Source organism: Saccopteryx bilineata, chromosome 9 (assembly GCF_036850765.1).
Source record: "Saccopteryx bilineata isolate mSacBil1 chromosome 9, mSacBil1_pri_phased_curated, whole genome shotgun sequence".
Classification (NCBI taxonomy): Eukaryota; Metazoa; Chordata; class Mammalia; order Chiroptera; family Emballonuridae; genus Saccopteryx; species Saccopteryx bilineata.
The window spans coordinates 68,913,761-68,938,312 of record NC_089498.1 but is presented as its reverse complement, the minus strand read 5'-3'; the positions used below and the strand labels follow the sequence as shown (position 1 = coordinate 68,938,312).

At 36.8% G+C, this 24,552-nt stretch overlaps 2 protein-coding genes across 5 annotated transcripts in view; one reads left to right on the top strand and one right to left on the bottom strand.

Annotated features, from left to right (window-relative positions):
- Positions 1–23,926, bottom strand: part of LRRTM3 (leucine rich repeat transmembrane neuronal 3) — a 177,130-nt gene extending 153,204 nt beyond the window's left edge. Inside the window, exons 1-2 of the mRNA XM_066243796.1 lie at positions 23,418–23,926; positions 21,540–23,071 (exon numbers count right to left, since the gene is read on the bottom strand). Coding sequence (XP_066099893.1) covers positions 21,540–23,071; positions 23,418–23,421 — 1,536 coding nt within the window. The 5' untranslated portion in view covers positions 23,422–23,926. The remainder of the gene's footprint in view (positions 1–21,539; positions 23,072–23,417) is intronic.
- CTNNA3 (catenin alpha 3) overlaps positions 1–24,552 on the top strand; it is a 2,095,157-nt gene that overhangs the window by 862,914 nt on the left and 1,207,691 nt on the right. The gene's annotated exons all lie outside the window — the stretch shown is intronic.

Genomic DNA, 24,552 nt, shown 5'->3' with positions numbered 1-24,552 from the left:
ATTCTAAACAGAGAGTGTTCAAGTAATCTAATTTCCTTTTCAGCAAAAAACAAAGAAACAAACAAAAAACACTTAAGGATTATTAAAAGATATAAAATACATAAAGTAAAGCAGTTAAGAACTTGGATTTAGAAATAAGAAAGACTTGCGTTGATATTCCATTTGCTGTCCTTACTAGTTCTATGATCATGAGTGTATTAAAGTTTTTTTTATTTTAGTTTTTCTATCTAGAATATGACTAAATAGTACTTATCTCATAGAGTGATTATAAAAATTAAATATATTAAGAGAAATATTTAACCTAGTGTCTCAAACACAGTAAACCATTGAAAGGTGATAGTTTTGTGTTTTTGAAAAAAAAATGTTATGGAAAAAGCTGACAATGGCTTGTGGTCTATACTATGTATCAGCAAAATGAATTGTCCTCTATAAGTATCCTTTCTATTTAGAGGGAAGTTAACATTCAGACAGGAAATTATAACATTCAGACAGTAAATATAAGAGAAATGCTAAATTAGACAGATCAGGATTAAAATTCTAGCTTTGAGTGATTGCACTTCAATTTCTTTACCTAAAAATGGTATGATAGCCAACTTATGCACTATGCAAGACCTCTAAAAGCCCCTTCTGTGCCCATCATTCAGAGCCCTTCGAGTGTGGCTTCTATATAAACTCATTACTGTTTGGTAAAGGTTAAAATGGTGTAGCCTAGTAAATGTTCTGCACATGACAGCTAAGGTTACTAACAATTTAGGAATAATTTTATGGTTCATAAGAAGATATATATATATATATAGATAGATAGATAGATAGATATGACAGAGACAGAGAGAGAGAGACAGATAGGGACAGACAGACAGGAAGGGAGACAGATGAGAAGCATCAATTCTTCATTGTGGCTCCTTAGTTGTTCATTGATTGCTTTCTCATATGTGCCTTGACCAGGGGACTACAGCAGACCGAATGACCCCTTGCTCAAGCAAGCGACCTTGGGCTTCAAGTCAGTGACCTTTGGGCTCAAGCCAGTGACCCCATGTTCGAGCTGGTAAGCCCGTGCTCAAACTGGATGAGCCTGCGCTCAAGCCCGTGATCTTGGGATTTCGAACCTGGGTCCTCTGCATCCAAGTCTGACACTCTACCCACTGCACCACCACCTGGTCAGGCTGCTTTTATATTTCTAATGCTATTTTTGCATGTAGGGCCATTTAGATAACTGTAAATGGTAAACATTCATTGAAAATATATTAACTACATGAAATGCAATGTTTTATGGCAGGGGTCTCCAAACTTTTGACACAGAGGGCCAGTTCACTGTCCCTCAGACCGTTGGAGGGCCACCACATACAGTGCTCCTCTCACTGACCACCAATGAAAGAGGTGCCCCTTCCGAAAGTGCGGCGGGGGGGGCCAGATAAATGGCCTCAGGGGGCCGCATGTGGCCCGCGGGCCGTAGTTTGGGGATGCCTGTTTTATGGTATGAACTGTATCCCAAACCTTGAATATATGAATATTTTTATCAAGGAAGAGGCAATAAAACCGTCTTGTTTAGCATACTAGGGTTTAAGCATGACTGCTACAAATATGACATTTATTTATTTATACATTAACTTATTAAACAGACATTTATTAAGCATATACTTGCCTTAAGCATGCTTGGGATACAAGAAAATGTGTAAAACATGTTTCCTCCCTGTAAAATTTCTCTGAAAGTAAGGTAATATCTGGATTTAACTAAATACAACACAAGTTAGAAAATGATAATGATTATAGAAGTAAAAAATAATAGTAATAATAATGGACAATTAAAGTTGAGGGAGAGAGAAAAAATACTTTTTACTGTAATAATCAGAAAACAGTTCATGAAAGAGTTGAGTTTGGTCATAAAATATAAGATGAAATTGGCAAAAAAGAATGTTCCAGGTAGAAGAATCAGTGTGAGCAAATTCGAGGTGGGCTCTGAAGAAGAAGATGTTGAAAGAATGGTGAGTGTGGTTTTGTTGGAGTGTAGCAGTGGAAGGGGAGAGGCAGGAGAGGAGCTGGAAGACTAGGTTTGAGACAAGCGTTGGGAGAGGTTAGACCAGGGGTCTCCACACTCTTTACACAGGGGGCCAGTTCACTGTCCCTCAGACCGTTGGAGGGCTGGATAAAAAAAACTATGAACAAATCCCTATGCACACTGCACATATCTTATTTAAAAAAAAAACAAAAAAAACAAAACGGGAACAAATACAATATTTAAAATAAAAAACAAGTAAATTTAAATCAACAAACTGACCAGTATTTCAATGGGAACTATGGGCCTGCTTTTGGTTAATGAGATGGTCAATGTGCTCCTCTCACTGACCACCGATGAAAGAGGTGCCCCTTCTGGAAGTGCGGCGGGGGCTGGATAAATGGCTTCAGGGGGCCGCATGCGGCCTGTGTGCTGTAGTTTGGGGACCCCTGGGTTAGACATTCCGAAGTTCCAAAGTGACCGGATCATCATGCAGTGTCTGACTTTGGGGCTTATGCTTCTGAATACTGGAAATCTATTAAAATGTTTTCCCATTTCATAGTTTTAGTGTTAATTCTCTCTGCAAATATTGTTAGAATCAAAAAGTATTGGAGAGCAATATCCTTTTACATGTGCATAGGGCACACAGGCCTTGTCAAGTTAGGGGCTGCCAGGGTCCAACTGGTCTGCTGGGGTTTGCCAAGCATAAACAAGTAGATGGTAATTCTTGTACATTATGAGCATTTGAAACATGCACAGTGGTGCTCCAATCATGTTTAATTCTAAAATTACTGCTGAAAGAAAGATTTTAACCTATTTGACCCTAATTTTTATGTTGGAATTATTAATTTTTAAAGGGAATGTGTACTATAGTATTTGCATGTGTAATTGTTTATATATAATTATTTATAAATAAATTTATTTTGGATTTGTGAAAATATGTTTTGTTTTGTTTTTTGTATTTTTCTGAAGCTGGAAACGGGGAGAGACAGTCAGACAGACTCCCGCATGCGCCCCACCGGGATCCACCCGGCACGCCCACCAGGGGCGATGCTCTGCCCACCAAGGGGCGATGCTCTGCCCCTCTGGGGCGTGGCTCTGCCGAGACCAGAGCCACTCTAACGCCTGGGGCAGAGGCCAAGGAGCCATCCCCAGCGCCTCCCCAGCGCCCGGGCCATCTTTGCTCCAATGGAGCCTTGGCTGTGGGAGGGGAAGAGAGAGACAGAGAGGAAGGAAGGGGGGGGTGGAGAAGCAAATGGGCGCTTCTCCTATGTGCCCTGGCCGGGAATCGAACCCGGGTCCCCCGCACGCCAGGCTGACGCTCTACAGTTGAGCCAACTGGCCAGGGCTGAAAATATGTTTTAATAAATAAAAATTATATAAGTATAAATGAATTTTGTTACGTTACTAAATGGCCCCAATTGCATACCTTAGAAATATCATGAATGCATATTGCAAAATTTTATTAATTTCACACAACCTCTGATAATGAATGTGCTCATATAAATATATTTTTTGCAAGATTACATGCTTTTTCAGTCTCATAATCAAATAGCCTTAATAAAAAACAAACAAACAAAAAAACCCCACTATTTTAATTCATCTGAGCTGGAATTATTGCTTTGGTCTAGAATTAATAAGGGACTAATGAAGAGATCTCCATTTGACATCTTCTCCCCATTTCAGAGAACATTTCATTGGAATGCATATTGGACTGTTTTATGGTATGTATGATTTATGGATTATCACTGGGTCTGGGAATTTTTTCACTTATTTTCAATAGAAGAATCCTAGCAATAAAGGGAACAAATAACAGATTGTTATCATTTAATATTTTCAATATTGTCAGTTTGGGTGATTGCTTATACGGATTACCAGTCAAGGGCAGAATACTCCTGTGTCATTGTTGTATTCATTTAGTATGAATAAATATTAGAAAGAAAATGAACTATGCTGAATCTTATGGTTAAGCTCCATAAATCAATGACTCTTAGATAAATAATGCATTAATCAAATTTTCTCAAGTAGAACTTTAATTGAAAGCTTTGAAAGTAAGAATGGACTAGTAGTTGCAAAATACCACATAAGAAATACAGTATAGTAAAAGTTCCATTATCCTTGAAAATGCAACTCCCATGTTTGTTTGTTTTTTCAGGTACATTTCTCTTTTATTTTGTTTTTGATCTAGACTTTTTCCTAAACATTTTTTTTTTATTTTGTCCACTTCACTTTTTGGAAACTATCTGAATTCAGTCAATGCATTCAGCAAAGCTTTATTAAACCACTATTATGTAAAGAATTATACCATTCAGTCCCTCAGATTTCAGCTCCTCCAATCTTTCTAATCAAAGCTAACCAAGAGGGTATAATTTGAAAATTGCTGAAAGAGCCCTCTGCCTAAAATTTATATTCCTCCATTGTCCAGCCTAGCCTAATAACAGTGACTGAATTTTTTTTCCTTAGAGGATAGCATATTTTATTGATTTAATTCATATCCTTTCTAAATGCATCAGGATTAAAAAAAAAAGTTATACATTTGAACAAAGAAACTTTGAAAAGCAGATGAAACCAAGGGTGAGGAAGGTAGACCAAAAATACAATTTATCAAGTCCAGAACACTTGTTAGAAATGTTTGTCTCTGATGTTTATGAAATTTTCAGCACAAAAGGGGGAGAGAGGTGGTGAGGAGAGAGGTAGGGATGACACCAGAGCAGGATTAGTTGCATGAAAACAACAATCACTGTGCAAAAACGTTATGGAGTTACCTCTAAAATTACAATGAAACTGCCTCAAGACCTAGCGATTCCACTTCTGGAGATATGTGTAAAGAAACCCAAAACGTTATTATTTTTTTAACGAGAGAGAAGAGACAGACAGACAGGAAGGGAGAGAGATGAGAAGCATCAACTCATAGTTGCGGCACCTTAGTTGTTCATTGATCGCTTTCTCACATGAGCTTTGACTGGGGGCTCTAACCAAGCCAGTGACCTTTCAAACCTGGGTCCCTCAGCATGATAGGTTGTCACTCTATCCACTGTGCCACCACCTGGTCAGGCCTGGAACTTAATTTGAAAGAATGTATGCATCCCTATGTTCATTGCAGCATTATTTACAGTAGCCAAGATATGGAAGCAGCTCAAGTGCCCATCAGTAGATGAGTGAATAAAAAAAGCTGTGGTAGATTTACACAATAGAATATTACTTGGTCATAAAAATAAAAGAGGAACTCTTACCTTTTGCGACAGCGTGGATAGACATGGAGAGTATTACGCTAAGTAGGATAAACCAGTCAGGGATAGATAAGTACCATACGATTTCACTTATATGTGAAATCTAATGAACAAAATAAACTAATAAGAAAATAGAAATAGACATATAGATACAGAGAACAGACTGACAGTGTGGTGATTATCAGAGGGAAGAGGGGTAGGGCAGGTGGAAGAGGGTAAAGGGTGGAAAAATGGTGATGGAAGGAGATTTGACTTGAGTGGTGAACACATAGTATAATGATGATGTGTTATAGAATTGTACCCCTGAAATTTATATATTATATTAACCAATGTTACCCCAATATGTTCATTAGAAAATCCAACATATTTTAAAATAAAGTTATTTAGAAGTAGAACTACTCTCCCTTCCCTCATTGGCTCTCATAAAGAGATTACTGTGTGATGTGAAATAATTTCAATATCATTCTAATAGTAAAAACATCATTGAGTACCACGCATCTGTTTCTTGGAGTCTTTCAATGTAAAGGAACCCCACAGCACAGTCAATAAATGTAGCTCTACCAGAGAGCCCATTAGGTAGTGATGAAGAGAAACTGGACCTCTGTTATAACACTGTCCTGGGCTATACCTTGGTGAGGCATTAACACCTTGATGTGAAGGTTTTTTTTTATACAACTACTAGAGTAGGGCAGGTTTTCTAAGCTGAGGACCAGGAACAGAGGCCTTCACTGGGGAGGATAGCTGAGATAGGGTTGGGGCTGAAAACAAAGACTACTGAAAAAGATAATTAACTCACAGTGCTCCTTAGAGCTGGCTCTGTCCTTGGCCAGATTTAAAAGTTTAAAATAGCCTGACCAGGCAGTGGTGCAGTGGATAGAGCGTTGGACTGGGATGCAGAAGGACCCAGGTTCAAGACCCCGGGGTTGCCAGGTTGAGCGTGGGCTCATCTGGCTTGAGCAAAAAGCTCACTAGCATGAATTCAAGGTCACTGGCTCGAGCGGGGATTACTTGGTCTTCTGAAGGCCCACGGTCATGGCACATATGGGAAAGCAATCAATGAACAACTACGGTGTCGCAACGAAAAACTGATGATTGATGCTTCTCATCTCTCTCCGTTCCTGTCTGTCTGTCCCTATCTATCCCTCTATCTGACTCTCTCTCTGTCCCTGTAAAAAAATTTTAAAAAAAATTAAAAGGAATAAAAAAAAGTTTAAAATAACTTAAGGTTAAATTATATTTAGTGTTTCAAATAAAATGAAATAAAATAAATAAATAAAATAAAATAAAAGTGGTAGAGCATCAGCCAGGCGTGTGGACATCCTGGGTTTAATTCCCGGTCAGGGCACACAGGAGTAGTACTCATCTGCTTCTCCACCCCCCACCCCTCATTTCTCTCTCTTGCTCTCCCTCATCTCCTCCCCCGCACAGCCAAGGCTCAATTAGAGCGAGATGGCCCTGGGCACTGAGATGGTTCCATGGTCTCTGCCTTAGGCACTAAAAAAGTGCTCCAGTTGCAACAAAGTAAGGGCCCCAGCTGGGCAGAGCATTGTCCCCTAGTGGCCTTGCTGGGTGGATCCTGGTCAGGGCACATGCAGGAGACTCTCTCTGCCTCCCCTGCTCCCACTAAAAATATTTAAAAATAAAATAATTAAATAAAATAGATTTTAAAAGAGTGGAGAAAATTATTTACAAGCAATTTTTAAGTCTCCCATGCTATGGGACTATATGAGATAGGAAATTCACCAAAGATTTTCCTAAGTATAGGAATCCATGGCTATTCTTTGAATAAGAAAAGGATTAATTCTGCTTGTATGGGAGGGGGAGAAATAGAGGGACAGAGATTAGATACCTGTACATCTACACCTATATTCAAGAATAGGTATGAATCTCATGAAGAATGTCTAGCCAGAAAGAAGTAAGGCTCAAAACAGGTACTTTATGATTCTGTTTAATAAAGAACCAAGACAGATAAAGCTACACTATGCTGTTAGACGTAATAGTAGTGGTTACCCTTGGAGACAGTGCTAGTAATTGGAATACTCAGAGGAGGCTTTTGGAGTGCTGGGAATTTTCTGTTTTGATCTGCGTATGGAGAACACAACCTCTATTAAGGTGTTGATGATATGTGCATTTTTCTCTGTTTAATATATGTCAACAAAATTTTTTTCTTTAAGCTGTAAAAATGTCTCCCACATATTAGAATATTGCTAACCTAGTGTTGCCTCTGCCATCTTTTCTCAACTTCTCAGCATGCAGGGGAAAAATCAGTCACTATTTCCAGACAGCAATATAGTTATCATTGAATTTCAACTCCTTCCCTTGTCCACTTCCTCTCAGATTTACCCAACAGTTTTTTTTTCTTCCCTGCTGTACACAAATACAAAACTACATTTAAATATTATGTTTAATACTTGATGCCTTTACTATCAAATAATGCCTTATATTATTACACAAAATACTTTACCCTGAGGGTTCCTCAATTCTATGCTTAGTGTCAACTGAAAACCAATGTTAATATTGGAAAATAAAGTGTCTGAGGATCAGTGTCTAGATAAGCTTTTCCAGAGTAGTATGAAAAAATAAAGAAGTCAGAGTAGAAAAGAACATCTTGAAATTATATTATGGAAAGATCCAATAAGTTAGAATGGTATAGTCAGTTTCTAATTTCAGACAGAGTTATTTCTCTCACATGTGTTAAAGTGTCAAGAAAATCTTATAAGACTTAACACTTCAAAATCATTAACTAACAATTAGCTAATGAATCCACATAACAACTCTATGAGGTTTGTGTTAAATATCTACCACTTCACAGATCTTGTGTCATTTAAAAACTCTTATAGCTCTTTTCATTTCTGCTCTTTTCAATGTCTTTAAAAAGAGGTAATTATTATGTCTCTGGTGAAGGGCACCTATCAGGGTTCTCTCTTGAGAAGAGAAAATCCAATGCTTTACAAAGAAGTGATTTTCTAAACCTGTCACATAATTCAGTATCTTTCCTGGTGCTATGACTCTAAATTTCAAATATCATTTGTTCTCTGTTATTATGTTTTATTTGAACTGAGGAAAATCAAAAATCCATTTGTACACCTGTACATAGTAGGTGCTCAATAAATGTCCATCAGAATCCCTGTATTGTAACAACTTTTTGGGTTACAACTTTAGATAATTCAGCCATTGTTTCATAGACTAAATTGTAATTTTTGAAAATATAAATATTTATATTGTATTACTTTCTTTCAAATGCCTAAATTATTTTCCACTTAGGATGAATTCACTGCTGAATTGTATAGGCCAGTGAATCAATTGGCCTATATCACTATTCACATAGTGATAGTATGTTCCCTTCAGCATTAAGGGTGGAAGGTATGTGATATGCCTATGTGTTAGGGAGAAAAAACAAAAGGTGGTGGTCAAGACATTAAAGCAACATTTTAAAGAGAGTTTTGAAAGATAATGGAGTCAGTGCTATGAGTAATATTTATGAAAAAAATTATATTGAATTATTAAAAGATAATATTAAGATTAGAATTTTTTTTTTGCTGTGCTAAGCAAAATTGTTACCCAGCAATACTTACTACAGCAATTCCATTAACAGATATTAACAAAGGGTTTCCAAAGTTATGATAAGCCCTTTTTTGGGTGTGTTGTAATAATTATATAAGCTTCAGGGGTATTTAATTATTTTTTATAGATTGCAGACTTGGTCATTTAAATGGGTAGTGTTGGAATTTTCATTTGTCATTCATATCAACTTGCAGCATCATGAAAACACCCAGTAAAAAGGGAGGGAAAAAACTTTTGTTGAGCACCTGCCATTCCCACAAATATAATCTCAACGTATCCTCACAATTGCCCTGCGATGCGAAGTACTGTTCCCATTTTACAGATGAAGAGACTGATGCCAAGCTAAGCCATTTGTCTAACTGATTCCAAGTCTATAATCTCTCACCTACACCAGGAAGTTAAAGTAGTCTTTCATGAACAGATTTAATTTGAAGACCTACAGGTCTCATCTATCTTAAACTGGTTTTACAGGTATTGACCTGTGCTCACTGATGTACTGATTTAATAAAAATTTAGAAATAACAACCTCTTCTTCTTCTTCTTTCATTTGCCAACTAACCCTCTTTTATCAGCCACACTCGGCTAACGCGACTTGAATTCTGGCTGGCACGGGCCATGCGGTCAAGGCTGCAGCTGTTAGAATCCCCTCCTCCCCTGCTCCTCGTGAGTTCTGCAAATGAGCCCTGCAGACTGATATTGCGCTCTGCAGTTATGTGACAAATAGCTTTTGTGGCTTTTCATATCACTCATAAATTCTGGCAACATACGGGCTGTTTGTCAGATTCAAATTCTATATATTTGAAAGGAAAGAGTTGAAGATTTCTGCATTGAAAGTGGACTCTACCCATATGATTTATTTGTAAATTTTACTTTAAACTACTTTGAGAGGAATCCAGAATATTCTCCTGGCGCTGCCTTGCTGCAAATTATTTCTATCCTTATGCCGTAAATCTTGCTAATACATCTTTTAAAATGTGCCTGAGAAATGTATTTCATGTTTATAGTGCTAGGTTTTAGTGAGTCAAATTGTGTTTGGGCAGTATGTTTGCCTCTTCACGTTCTGTGTGACACTGGAGGAAAATGGAGACTTCGGCCATTCAGCTGCAGGCTCTAAGAAAGTCTGTTGTAACTGTGCATTTTAATTAACTGAATCAGCTGAGGAAATGTTGTCTCTCTACTGTGGTGTAGCTGTCTGCCTTGTAAAGTGCCTCCCCAGATAAACAGAGGACTTCTATTTCCTAAACTGCCTTTCCCCCATGGTCTGTAGGAGTTTGGGGCTTTTTCTGTTTACTTAAATTACAGGTGGAGAAGGTCTCATAAACTCCAAAATGATTCTCCAGCAAACTCAGTCGCCTTTTTACCATACTTGAAGTCACAATATAGTTACTGCGGCATGCATGCTTTTATTAGTGCCTACATAAACACTTAAAAACCTAAATCATTTTGTTATATTACAAGAGATGGCATTTGCACTTGGGTATAGTTGAAATACAAATAAAAGATCAGATAATTTTGTGTGTGTTTTTTTTAAAAGAAAACTAATCAGTGGTCTACTGTGAGCTGATCCAACAAAATGAGAATAATTTAACCATTGATCATTTCTGCACAACACAGTGCTGGATGTTAAAACTGAGTTGAATATGAGGAGATAGTTGTGGTTCAATGGTTTATGTACAAATTTGATCTCTGAAAATAGAATTTGTGAACCTATTATTGAAAATTACTGAATACATCCTATTGGAAACTTCTTGTCTATGTGATTTGTTATGGGTTAGTTAAGCACTGTGTTCTTCTCATTCAGTTGTCGTTCTATGCAGAATTTCTTGAATCTAAAGTATATCAGTGCTAAGTTCAGATCAGTGATTTTTCATCTTATCAAACTATATGTCATGGAACCAAGGGTCCTACACGGGAGCTAGACCAAGCAGATTCCAGTACTGAAAATTAAACACAAAACAAAACCTAAACACTTCTTATGGTTCTTCCTCCCTAATAAAAATGGAAACAAAACATTTTTTTAATTTGAGTAACCACTGGGTATATATTAGGCAAGAGGGAGATAGGTTAGAGGTGAAAAGAGGATAAACTGTTCCTGGTGAAACCCTGGAATGGATAAGAAAGAGAGGGGCTAAGAAATGCAGTTCTTGGAATATTGTTTAATATTTAATTAAATTAGCTTAAAATTTCAAATTAAAGGTAAAAAAATGGATTTCAAAAAAAGAAAACAGATTGCAAATTCTCTAAAATCCTTATAGGTATGAGTTTTTGACTAAATTAACTTTTCTTTCAAGTCTCTTATTATACATATGTGTTTCAAAAAATGAATCTGCTGCACTGATGGCAAAGACTTCAAGCTCCAGAGCCCTGATGCACACCTCACGTGAAAAAGAATATTCGGATGTTCTACAAATCTGCCCTGCCTCACAAATCATGGTGAAAATGTGACTCAAAAATATATTAGGAAGAATGTTATTTCTGTTTTTGAAATTGGACTATAATTTACAAAATTACAGTTTATGGAACTAAATGAAGCTGTTGAATACAAATAGATTTTTGATTCTCTTTTAAATTATTAGATGATGTAATTTTAATTATTGCTTTTCTAACAGGTAAAAATGATTAATATTTTCCTTTTTAACCCAGCCAGAAGATGCATATTCAAGTAGTAAAAAATGACTTAAAAGTAACAGTTGGATAGAGAGGAAAGCTGAACATTTTTAAGTGGAGATGAGAGAGAGGGAAGAAATTCAGTGGAAAAGAGTAAGAGGGTAAACAGCAGGAAGGTAGGGAGAGACTCCCAGCAAAGGGCAGATGCTTCAATTCTATCTGATTATCTGTGCCTTCTGCATAAGCAGTGTTCAGGAGGAAAAAACAATGAGCATTAATAAATGCCAGCTTCTGAGTATTTGATGTTTGAAGCCTCCAGTAGAATAATTGCTTCCGAAATGTATATAATCAGAATCACAAAGACCTCTGGCCTCATCTCTCTGATCATGTAGAGTAGCCCCTTTGTGTGAGGAGAGGCATTGGAATGTGTCTAACGCAGAGGCTTGTAGAACTGGGGATAAGATGAGGAGACATACAAGCTAAAGAGGACTTTTCCTAAGACGCAGTGGACAAAGAGAGGTCACAAATATATGGCCTTTTCAACAGAAGTTGACCTCTCAGTCTCCACTAAAATCAAGATATATTCATAATTAGAATTAAATATTCTTTCTTCCCTAACATTTTTAAGCTCTTAGTCACTTTAACATATTTCCTAAAATGCTAATACCCTTGGTAATTATTAAAGGAAAGTCATTGATAAGTTACTCATGACATAGAAACAGTATAATTCAGAACCTGATTCTTAAAAACAATTTTTGTGTAATAATGTTTAAAGTCAGTTAAATGATAAATGAGAAGACAGTATATATGAAAAGTATACATGATATAAAAACAAAAATGTATATGTAGACTATATAAATAAGTATGAGTTTGACAATCACCTTATCATCAGGAGATCAATTCAACAGACATCTACCATGGATAAAAGTCTGTACCAGTCACTGCTGGAAGAAGAAAGAAACAAAATGGTCCATTTCCTCAGGAAGAGCATATGAACACATTAGTACCTCAAACACTGGGCAGCCTGTGCTGTAATCTCCAATAGAGAGAGGTACAAAATAAGGAAAACAGGAAAGGGCAAGATTAAGAAGACTTCTAGAATGAGTGGAATTTGAGGTGGGTCTGTTATAGAAGGTTTCAGAGACTGCCAGGAGGACTTGGAAGGGAGGAAAGTCATTTCTTTTTCCACAAAAGAAGCAGACTGACTGAAGCACAGAGTTAGGAAAGCACATGCTACTTCAAGAACTGGCCAGTATTAGAACAAGGACAATGGTGTGGAAATGAAGGTGAGGAGGCAGCTGGGCTTGTGGGGGCTTCAGGACGTTGGCTTTATATGCCATGTTACTGTTCAGTATTATCCATGTGCCTAGATTCCCCTGAGCTTGTGGCAGTTTAGATTCTATTTCTTGAAACATATGTCTGTTTATTATTCTATATAAAAGTAGATAGTGGAATACTATTAAAGCATACTGGGGTACTGAAATTGTTAGCAGTTAGACCAATAAAGGAAAAGTGAAAGTTACTGTTATGTGCCAAGCTTTATACTAAGTGGTTTTATCTATATCATATCATTTAATCATAGGATCTATATAAATATTAAATATAACAACATATGTAATGTGCCAAAACAAAGTGCATAAAAATATTCAAAAATGCTGATTTCGGAATCTTTACCCTTTTATAACTTATAAATCAATATAAGAATTATAGTATAATTATGATTATATTGTTTTATGCATAGTTTTGTGATGAAGAAACTAAGACTCAAAGGTTTTGGTTTTTAAGTCTAAAACCAGTACCAAACTGGTTCTTTCTGGATTTCTAGCCCAAGTTCTTCTTTATACAGTATATTGACAGAGCCTCGGTATTACTGGAAGGAGAAAATTCAATGTGAAAAATCCTTCTTCATGTAGGAAAGGCATGGCAGTGGGAGGCGGGGAAGACAGAAGGCAGATATCCCTTCCTGACTGCATTTCATTCCAGAGACAAACCCCGTTTGTGTCTGATGGCTCCAACCATAAAACTGATAAATTTCCCTACTGACTTTCTGACAGGATCAAAATTTCGGGATTCTAGAAAAGCAGGCAAAGTGATACATTCAAAACATGGGGAAATATCTGCAGGCAGAAAACAACACAAAACAGAACAACCAAAAAGCTAATACAGGAAGCCTTTCTGTTAGCAATGGAAAATGGAAGTAATGTGAAGCTTAAATTCAAGTCTATGATGATAAACTTGGAGGGTAATCAGATGTCAGGAAAGTGAAATATAGTATTTCATCATTTAGGATCACTTATAGATTAATAAATATATATAATGTGACCTTTGAACTCTATTTTTTAAAGTCTACCTTGACCTTTTTATAATTTACAGCTAGCTTAATACTTCTGCACTTTAGTGTAAACTGACAAAGCCTCACACATCTCTGTGTGCTAGACCATTAAACTAACCAAAGTGAAACCCATAAAAATATATGTAGATTTTTATACTTTACTACTTAACTTTCCCTATAAAAATCCAAAGGACTAAGTGCCTGCTGTCTTTTAATGACAAATGACAAGCTGGTGTGGTTGCTACAGGTTGGGAAAAACACTACACTGGAAGATTAGAATTTAGCTAGCAGAAGGATATTCTAATGGTAACTCACTGGGAATCATTTTTTATTGGAAACTGGAGATACATAATTTGGCTTGAAAAGCCATGTGTGGTTGGGGTATAAATTATTTTAGCAAAGTACTGTAAGGAATGGACAAGGGGTCTATATAAGAACTGTATTTTTATATAGAAAAAACTATATAGACACTCCTTGCATATAATAAGAACTCAGTTACACAAAAATACCCTCACATACACAAATGTGTAATTAAAATATATCACCTTATAGGAAGGATATGTATTTTTATAAGCATCAGCAATAAGCCTAGCTTGGTGAAAAACAAATATGCTTATGTAATATGGCCTCTGCCATCTTAAATGGATCTTCAATAATTCCAATTTAATGTCATTCAATGGTGTTACCTATTTTTTCATTGGATAAATGGAAGTACCTCAACTCAGTATTTATACTTTTTCACTTTAAAATTTTGTACAAAATATGCAAAATTTGTTCCTAAATCAATGAGTATAAGCCAACACTGATTCTAAAGTACTGTTAGTTTTTTTTTTAAAGTTCTTAGAGACTTTTCCCTGTTGTAATCTTATCACAGATTTATCAGAGATTTTTTTTTTTTTAAAGAAGGGACATTTTATTTTATTTTATTTATTCATTTTAGAAAGGAGAGAGAGAGGGAGAGAGAGAGAAAGAAACAGAGAGATAGAGAAGGGGGAGGAGCAGGAAGCATCAACTCCCATATGTGCCTTGACCAGGGAAGCCCAGGGTTTTCGAACCGGCGACCTCAGCATTTCCAGGTCGATGCTTTATCCACTGCGCCACCACAGGTCAGGCTTATCAGAGATTTTAAAGTCACTCTACTACTTCAACTTCCACATTCTATCTTCTACAAGCTTCCTGTAAATATTCTGGTTGATTGCATCAAAAAAGGGTAAGCATGTTCCTTCTTGCAGGAAATACACCTAGTTGAAGCCATGAACACTGCATGATAGAATAACCTCCTTGTATAGCCTCATTATTTGAGAACATTTTCATTTTACCTCTCTTTATTAAGTTAGAGTTTCAAGAATAATAAATAAGGATTTATATTTAATTGAGGTCTATTGCTCTTTACTGGGAAAATGTATTTTACACCCTGGATAGATGGCAATTATTATAATTAAGCTGTAACAGAAATCGCCCTTGCTAAGTATAGTATTTGCCTTATCATTCAAGTGAGACCAAAAATATTTGTATTTTATCCCAAAAACACAAAATTCTGATTGTTGGTATGAATGTTTCTCATTTGTGAAATGTAGTTGAGCACTCCCATACATAAAGTCCTATGTTTTGTTTTCTAGAAGTTAGTTAATTAAGAAGGAACATAGTAGGCTTTAATACTTTTCCAGCCTGTAGTTCATCTATATTTCTTCTTTCTTCCATTGAAAATAAGTAGACATTGAAGAGGTGGTTTGTCAGCTGTCGAGGAAAGGGGAGTGTGTCAGCTAGACTTAAATTTTATGTTCTAATTTTTTTCACTGGAGATAGGCTGTTCTTTGAGTGAGATAGCCAAATTGCATTGGTTTATTGAGAGGAGATTTTGTTGTTGTTGTATAAGAGCTAGAAAAAAATAGTTTAAGAGTGGGACAAAGGAATAAAGAAAACCCTGCGGGGGTGGAGTGAGGTGGGGTTAGAGGGTGGGAGCTCTTGAAAAATAAAAATAAAATATAGAGAATTATAAAGAAAATTATGAGTTTTCATTACAACATGAGCTGGATAGAATAAGATAGAAGCTTCTTTTTTCAATAAAATGAATTATTATTGTATATAGAGGTTCTGTTACTAGAAAGTACAGTTATAAAATAGATCACATTTGCTTGGTCTCACATGCTTGTTCTCTCTGTGTTCCTGGAATTCTCCTTACCAAACTCAAGAACATCCTTCAATAAACACACAAATGTAAAGCAGCATAAAATTCACAAATGCATTTTCCAAGTGAAAAACCACTATTATCTCTGTTCTCCAGAGAATTCATAGAAACCCAGCTATCAAACAGGAAGAGTTTGTCAACTTAAGTTATAAGAATTTGGAAATATACCTGCTACATCATAGTGTAACTGAAATAGAGCTACATCCAGTGGAGGTAGCTTTATAATTACACTGGTAATTTTATTATGAAAGGCCCATGAGGAGGACTCTTAAGCATTTCATTTTGCATAAGTGAATGGGTGGCTAGTCCTAAAAAGAGGCCTTTGTATTCTTACGCTACTTAAAAAAAAATCCAGTGATCTTTAATGACAATAATTCATACACAAAGTCAATACTAATTTCTACAGTAGGAGGAGATTTTGGAAAGTTTTTCACTGGGGAAAAAAGAAAGAAGAGAGTAGATGTCATGTGATAATATCATTTTGCTGAATAACAATATCATCTTGCCATAAATGTTATATTTATAAAGTCAAGAGGGCTCAAAAGAGTGATACTGGAGAAGGGATGGACAGATAACCTATGCTGATTCAAAGCTCTTGCTATAATGACCTGATTTGGAAAACAATTCAAATTGTTATTTAATGTGATAATCTTTTGATTCAGTGTTCTGTGGTTGGTGTCTTTATTTATGTTTATTTCCATTGTGATCATTATTGGATAACATGGGGTAGAAGAAACTGTGTTTTTATGGAAACTAAAGGTCAAAAACAAATTAAGATCTGAAATCACTGCCATGTCCAAGAATTTTATATTAATGTAAAAAGGATTTGGACTTTTCTAATGTAGAGATTTGTTACGTCTTTATACCAGACAAACATAGAACACTGGCAAGCACAGCTATCTCACTAGGTGATCTTTGAAAACAATAGGTAATTGCTGTTTTACAGTTTACAAAGTATTTCTCACATGTTCTCCTCCCAACAACCAAATCATGTGAAGTCAATAATATATGCCCATTTTACAGATGGGGAGATTCACATTCAGAAAAGCTAAGTAATTTACCTGAGATCATCTGATTAGCAAATGTCAGAGAATCTTGATGCTAAGACATATATTCTACCATATATGACCATGATATTTTTCTCAAAAGAAGAATTATTTCATGTAGATTTCTCTGTATTCTACCAAACCACACAAAACTCATCAATGATTTTGGGAACTAAGCAAAATTTGGGTCCAATTCTGTAGAGTATCATTATTAGATTATAGGAACTCTCACTTTCACCTGTATATTTTTTTATTAGTTTTCAGGAGTCATTTAATACAAGCTATTTAGCTATTATCAATTCTATTTCTCTTACACCATTTAGAATTTAAACTTCCTGAGATTAGTTTCCATGTGTAGAGTATCTTCTAGCTGCTTCTGATGTGTACTGTAGATAGCTAAGAGAATACAAGTATAGCAAAACTCCATACGTTTGCTACAGATCCAGATTTAAATGAGAATCCTGGGAAAAGGGAATATGAGAAGCAACACAGTGCCTGAATTTTTTATTTCTCATGGTTCAATTCTCATGTGTCATGTGTGGAACTCATTTTGTGTTGGACTTCATGTTCTGATGCTACAGAAATTCACACTTTAAATAAACTGTTTAGTAAGTTCTTAGTAAACATCAAGGGAAGAGAAGATATTTTATGCACCTATAGCATCCTAAAAACCTTTGTCGAATCTATAAATCTGATTCTGCATTATCCTTCCCCAGAAGGAGAGCATAATTTTATTATCCATGAATTATCACCTCTTATATTGTAACATCATTGTCAGAGAGCCTAACAGAACCAGTGTTCAGTTGGCTGCTAACAGGGAGGAAGGGAGAGAGAGGGAGGAGGGCAAAGTACAGGTCACTGGCATGATTGACAAACTGGAAAGTTATAGAGCTGAAAGGGGAGGCATTCCTTATGTGATAGCTCAGATGTTCCTATGGACTAGTATAACTGTTGCTGATTCTTTCAATATTAATATTGAAGTGTAATTTTTCCCAACATAAATTATATCATATTTCAGTATCTTTCTTGCCTATGGAAAATGTTAACGTATTTAATAAAAATACATATATGCCCCAAATATTTGAGTATAAATGCTTTAAAATATTTAGAACTTGTTCTTCATCTTTGGGCACTTATGTCAAGCCCTCAATACCAGTTCTTTGGCCTCTGTTTAGGCATTACTATAGTTATACATGTATGCAGGTCAAAATGAAAACTATAACTTCAGGGAAAAAAAACACTATAACTGAACTTCCCAAGGAGGTGAACTAAATAAATTCAAATTTGATCCACAAATTAAAAACTGTATGCCATCACCACGTTTCTCAAAGGATTCAGGATGAAAAAAAAAACAACTAGTATATAAAATGGGTAGGAATAGCTGTGGTTAGTCTAAGCAGCCACTGGAGGTCACTGCTGCTCCACAAAAATACAGTTTAGTGCCTGTTGTCTACTTAGGTAGTTGACTCACCAAATCAAGGAAAATTTCATTTAAATTCTTTGAAAAGATGTAATGTCAACATCCTTGGAGAATATAAATCCTTTTAAAAGGAATACATCTTGCATAAGTATTGCTTAGAAGACCATGGAACTGGGACTACTGACTTCATGCTGCAGTGGTAGCACTGTGGGTCTGGGGCTCATAAAAATGGGAGCAAAACGCCTGCAGTTCACAGACTAAATTGCATTTCGTCTCTGGCAATGCATTCAAAGTACTGACTGAATCCACCTGCCTCGATGTGCTTCTGTTGTGTAGTTTCAACAAGTCAATCTGTTTATTAACTGTTGTCGCCTTTGAGGAAAGTCAGATACTTCATGTAAATTTGCTCTAGAAAACAGAATATCAATTCTATTTCTCTAATAAAAAAATTAGTCTGAAATGCTAAGGAAAATTAGATTTATGATCTGAAGTTCAGAAGTGCCATGGGATCGGGGTGAGGGCAACCTCTGAGGAGGAGAACATTTACCAGTTTTCTTTGTTAAATTTACAATGTTGAACAAGTTATTATCTAATTGATAGGATTATATATGGGAAATCACTGCCATGTCCAAGAATTTTATATTAATGTAAAAAGGATTTTTTTACATTAACTAGTATCTTCTAGTTCTTAGAAGATACTAAGAACTAGAGAAGCCTCATTCCCCCAAAAGGGAAAAGATTTTTATTATTATTATCATTTTGTAATTTCATGTCCTGTATCATAATAAGTTTCACTATCTAAGGGATGTTCTTTTGGTTCTTATTCGTTATTAAATTTGTAAGGGATTAAAGTCACACATTTAAAAAATGACTAGCCTTTAAAATGTTGGTCGTTCATTTAATCTTATATACCAAGTGGCTTCGAAGTTTAGAAACACTTTTCAATACAATAAATATATTTTTATATATACTAGTAGTACCACAGCATTGAAAATTTTCCAAGAATTCAAAAACATAAGTATAAATGTGACTTGCTTAAATTTATTTGGTATCCATGACAAATAAGGCAGAAGTTCATGTCAAAGAATAGAAATGGGCTGTTTCGCTTTAACACTGCATTTAATTAATACAATCATCTTTAGTACAGATAAAAATGAGTCTGATCAAAGGAAGTAGCTTTTTTAGGTGGAATATTTACTAACATTTTATGAAAAATGTAAAATTACAGCTTCAGTGAAAAACATCACAGTAGGTTCAGTCATCCAGTTCATAATACTGTAAGGAAGTATCTGCATTATTAATCAAGTGGGAATCTGTGACAACTTGCCATTAATAACTGTATAGTCAACAATTATTCATGGGTAAATATATTGTGGCTATGCTTTTCTGAACTGCCATCTATTTTAAGGTTTAATTAAAACCAAAGTCTACTTTCAACATTGTTTTTTCTTTATTGCTTATAAAAATAATATTTTTATAATCTGGCTTCCTTGCAATTATATTTCATGGTGACTTGCCTTTAGATTTTTGCCTCTCAGCATGTGAAAAGCCCACAGACTCTATGAAAATGCTGGTAAAAATAGCCATTCACTTTTTCTTTTTTGCTGCAGCAATTCTGTTTTGAAAGAACAGGGACATGGTTTGGCAAGACAAATTAAACGAAACAGATTTACTGTTGCACGCCCTGATTTTTACTCCTGTAACTGAATTGTTCATTTTGGAGGAGGAAAGAGAATACAGACTAAAGATATTTTTCTAAAATCTTAATGAACTGTGCTCGAAGTTACTTAAATACAGAAGCTGTGATATTTGTGCTGCAGTCAATAAACTTTCACCTATGACATAAAAGCATGCATGCAGCTTGCACATTGCCAACAGGGTCTGTACAGAATCATACTGGTGGATGAATTCACAATACAGATGAACATGGAGACGCTGTAAATGTCAGCAATAGAAAGCAAAGACAAGTGCCATAGGGTTGGTCTTTTTTCCTCTAAAATTTATTTTATACATTTATTAAGGTGTTATCAAATCATTCTTTTTAATGAGGCTGTTGGTAGAAAGCCTGTCTTGGAATGTGTTCTTTTGACACCTCTGAATGAAGTGTCAGTCATTAGAGGACTAGTGTGTGCAGGACATATAATGGAACACAACAGGATAGCCTGAAATATCCCAAACAGAAGAACAGAGAAAGCTAATGGTTTCACTCATTACGTTAGGGTCCTTAAAAGAGCTGGAATGAGAAATTCTGCTAAGCTCCCAGCCTCATGCATATAGTGAGCTGCCTTCCCATTTGCAAGCCTCATCTCTGAAAACTCTCGAACATGAAGAGCAGTGGAGAAATTTGCCTCCTCAAATTTGCTTCTTGGCTATTAAGTGAATTCACTTATTTTGGAAATGTAGAGATTAGAAGAAATTGACAATGGAACCTCTCATCTGATTTTACAGGGATGGGTTTCAGAGGCAAGGCTTCAAAGTCTAAAACTTTATATTTTTATCATCTCACATTTTGCAGTTGTCTGCTTGCAGCATTTTAACCCTTCAATACTTTTCCCAAGACTTCCGTTATCGTAATTCAGACACCTCTGAACACTGCTCCTGGTGCTGCTTTAACCCAGCACCATCTTTGATAGTTTCCTGCAATTTTCTTTTTAAAGCCCAGCATTGTTTTAACGCCCTGCCTGTAAATGCTGCTGTTGTCAAGCGTTTTCCTGAAACCAGTTCAAGGTCCAAGTACCTGAGCTCATTCACTTTTTCCTTGATTTGCCAGTAAACTGCAACCCCCCTGGAACTGCAAATTGGGTTCTACTGGAATAACAGCAGATATGGGGGATTCACTGTAAAAGAAGTTTTTATCTGAAAACAAGTGTGACATTAATGGAATCAATAAAGGGTCATATACAATAGGCATGGCAGTATACCAGAGTTCAAGCTTCACATGGATTGTGCTATTTCAATTTCAATGGGTTCACTATGTATGAGAGGAAAATGACCAGTATTATGAATGTACTCAAACGGACAGGGGAGGACCTTGCCAGCCAAGAGAGAGGGAAAGGGAATGGGAGGGGGCATCACGTTCCCTTTTATAGTCACCGGAGTTCAATAAAGCACCACTTATTTCCCAGCTTTTAAGAGCGCTTTTATCACAATGGTTCATACCTCGCACTCCCTGGAGCCTGATTTGTTATAGGTGCAGGGTCCCGTGCCATTCAGCAGCATCTCGCTGGTCTCCGTGTTGGTGGGTTTGTAATCTACATAAAATTCCTGGGTGCTGGGAGTCATTTGCTTCAAGGACTGTCTCTTCTTTTTCCTGTGCCTTCGCATGAGGGAGCGCTGCTGCAGCTGCTTCATGCTGGCAGGGTACCGCTTCCACGACACGTAGATAACGAGCAGGATGACAAGCACCGACAGGAAAAGGGCCACACTCCCTGCGATAATTTTATGGAAAGAGATGTGCTCGGTGTCAGCATCTGTCTCTGGGCCGGGCTCCGTGGCCCCCACCGTGGGGGGCATGGGGGGTTTGCTCTCATGCTTCGGCCTGGGGAGCTTGGGCTTGAATGTGGGCTTTGGGAGAGCCCTGGCCAGATCAAATCTCTCCGTGGTACTTTTGCCACAGATGCTGTAGTTCTTCACTGCGTCTATCACATTGACCCCTTGCAGCTCTTTGGGACTGGCACAGATAATTGTATTCTCCCTCAGACCTTTGAAACTTTTCAGCCAGTTTACCAGGGAACAGATGTTTCTGCTGCATTCCCATATATTCCCGGCAAGACTGATGTCATTGAGGGATATCCAAGAATCCAAAATCTCTTGACCAATAAATGTGAGCTTGTTGGAATCCAGGTTGAGACGCTGCAGATTCGGGACACACTGGAAAACACTAGGTCCACTAAAGGCTTCAATCTCATTGCCTGATAAATCAAGCCTTTGTAATGAGCTCCAGGTCCAGGACATGGTCTGTCCTATGACACTGATTTTATTCCACTGCAAGTACAGGTTCTGAAGGCTTACCAGCCTCGGAAAAAGGGCCAGGTTGAGTTTAGAAAATTGATTGTGCTCCAGGTGAAGTTCTTTGAGTCTGATCATGCCAGCAAAGACATTCCTGGCTAAACTTCGGATCCGGTTATATCCCAGGTCCAAAAGTTCCAGGTTGCGACAGTCTTGGAATATTCGCACAGGGATGGTTCTCAAGGAGTTAGACCTTAAATGTAAACTCAGCAGCTTCCTCAAGCCCCGGAACTGTTCAGATCCCAGAGAATGCAGCTGATTATAGGACAGGTCCAAGTTCCGTAAATTTGTTACAGGTCTGAAGGTATTGTTGAGAAAATAGGAGATTCTGTTGGAACTCAGAATCAACTCTTTGAGTCTGCGTATTCCATTAAAAGCATTCTCATCAATATTGCTGATATGGTTATGGTCAAGGTACAGCCATGTGAGCTGGTTGAGCCCTTTAAATTGATTGTACTTAAGTTTTTGAAGGCTGTTATAGCGCAGGGACAGACCTAAGCAACCAGCAGATATACTTGAGGGTATCTCCTGTAATTTCTGAGATTCACAATATACCATTTTGCCTTCACACCTACAGCCCTTAGGGCATCCTCGTTCAGCAGAAGAAAGCATTGTCAGTAAGACAGTGGGGGCTATAACCAGTGCTACAGCTGATCCGCTCAGTAGCCTAATTACATTGAAACCTGAAAATAAAAACAACTTAGAAAGTTATCCCCCCAAAAAAGAATTCATTTATTTTTAATCAAGCAAGAATAGGCATGTATTTTTTTTAAAAAAATTAAATATAGATAACAATATTTAACATCAAATAATCATCTCCTTGTCATTTAAAGAGAATTAATTGTCTTTAGATTTTTTTTTAAATAGTTAAACAAGAAACATGTTTACTAAGCAATTGAATTTATAGTCTTAGAGCAGAGCCAGGTAATCTCTACAATAATTAAAGCAGAAGTAATACACAGACTAGAGGATTTTTTTGTTTTTGTTTTGTTTTCTTAAGAAGGAAAGAAGAAAAATGACAAAACATACCCATCCTTTGTATTGTTCAAAGGTCGTCCTTAGGTCTTTTGCTTTGGCTTAGGGGGCCACTTGCATGGCAGCCCCTGTCAGTTGCACTGTAGTGAGTCAAGGCTCGCTGATACCCAGGAAGAAGAATTGGACCCCTTGGGAGATGGACCGATTTTGGAACATTATTCTTTACCAGCCACGCAGAACACTTCAAGAACAAATAAATCCCAACTCCGCATTTGCAGCAAAACATCAAAATCTTCCTAGGTAATAGGATCTTCATGGATGATACGTTTTTGCATCTTTACAGTATTTTTTTTGAGGGGGGTAGTTAAAAAAAAAAACTGGCTTCTACAGTTTCTTCTTATCAGAAAGCATGGTGTATTCCTCCAGGCAACGGGGGGCTACCTGAGCTGCCACATCTGTATTCCGTATCCCAGCATTTCTGGTGGTGAGCACCCAGTTCAGCCACAGAGCTGCGTTGGAGCCCAGAAAGCAGGAGAGCCCCGTACCGCGCACACACTCAGCTCACTTCTGCAGACTGTCATTCTGAAAGCTGCTCGGACTGTTGCTTGGGTTTCAGTGAATGCAGTCTTATGTAAAGCTGCCCCCAGTGGTGAAGAACATTATGGGCATGTGCAGAAATGCCTCTTTTTTATCTTGCAAATGAGCAGGCTCTCTGTTAGAAAATGAATGATTGTTTTGGGTAGCTCAATAAGAACTGAATGGTCACCATAATCAATAACTAGCAACATTTTCTGTAATTTCCAAGTCTTGTTTTACAATTTGGCAACGTCTTTATTGTCTACGTCCACTTAATCGCTAAACATGTGCTGCCCAGAGTTTTTCTGGAGCTTGACATTAAGTTCACAGACCAAATGTCAATTTTTCTTAACCTCAATGTAGGCTTTGAACTGGAGATTTAGAAAATGAATTATTGAGCTTTTTATAGAGAAGCACTAACTGCCTGCCCATTTGACCTCTTGGAATCACAATGATTATATTATGCAAGGAGGTCTCTGAATGCTGGAACACATACATTTTGGAATAAATGAGATAATTAACGACATATAAATGCATGTGTCCAATAACTTTTCCCCAAAATATATCATTGGTTTAATGGCTTGTGGCTTGGTTTGTTGTTTTGGTTTTTGTC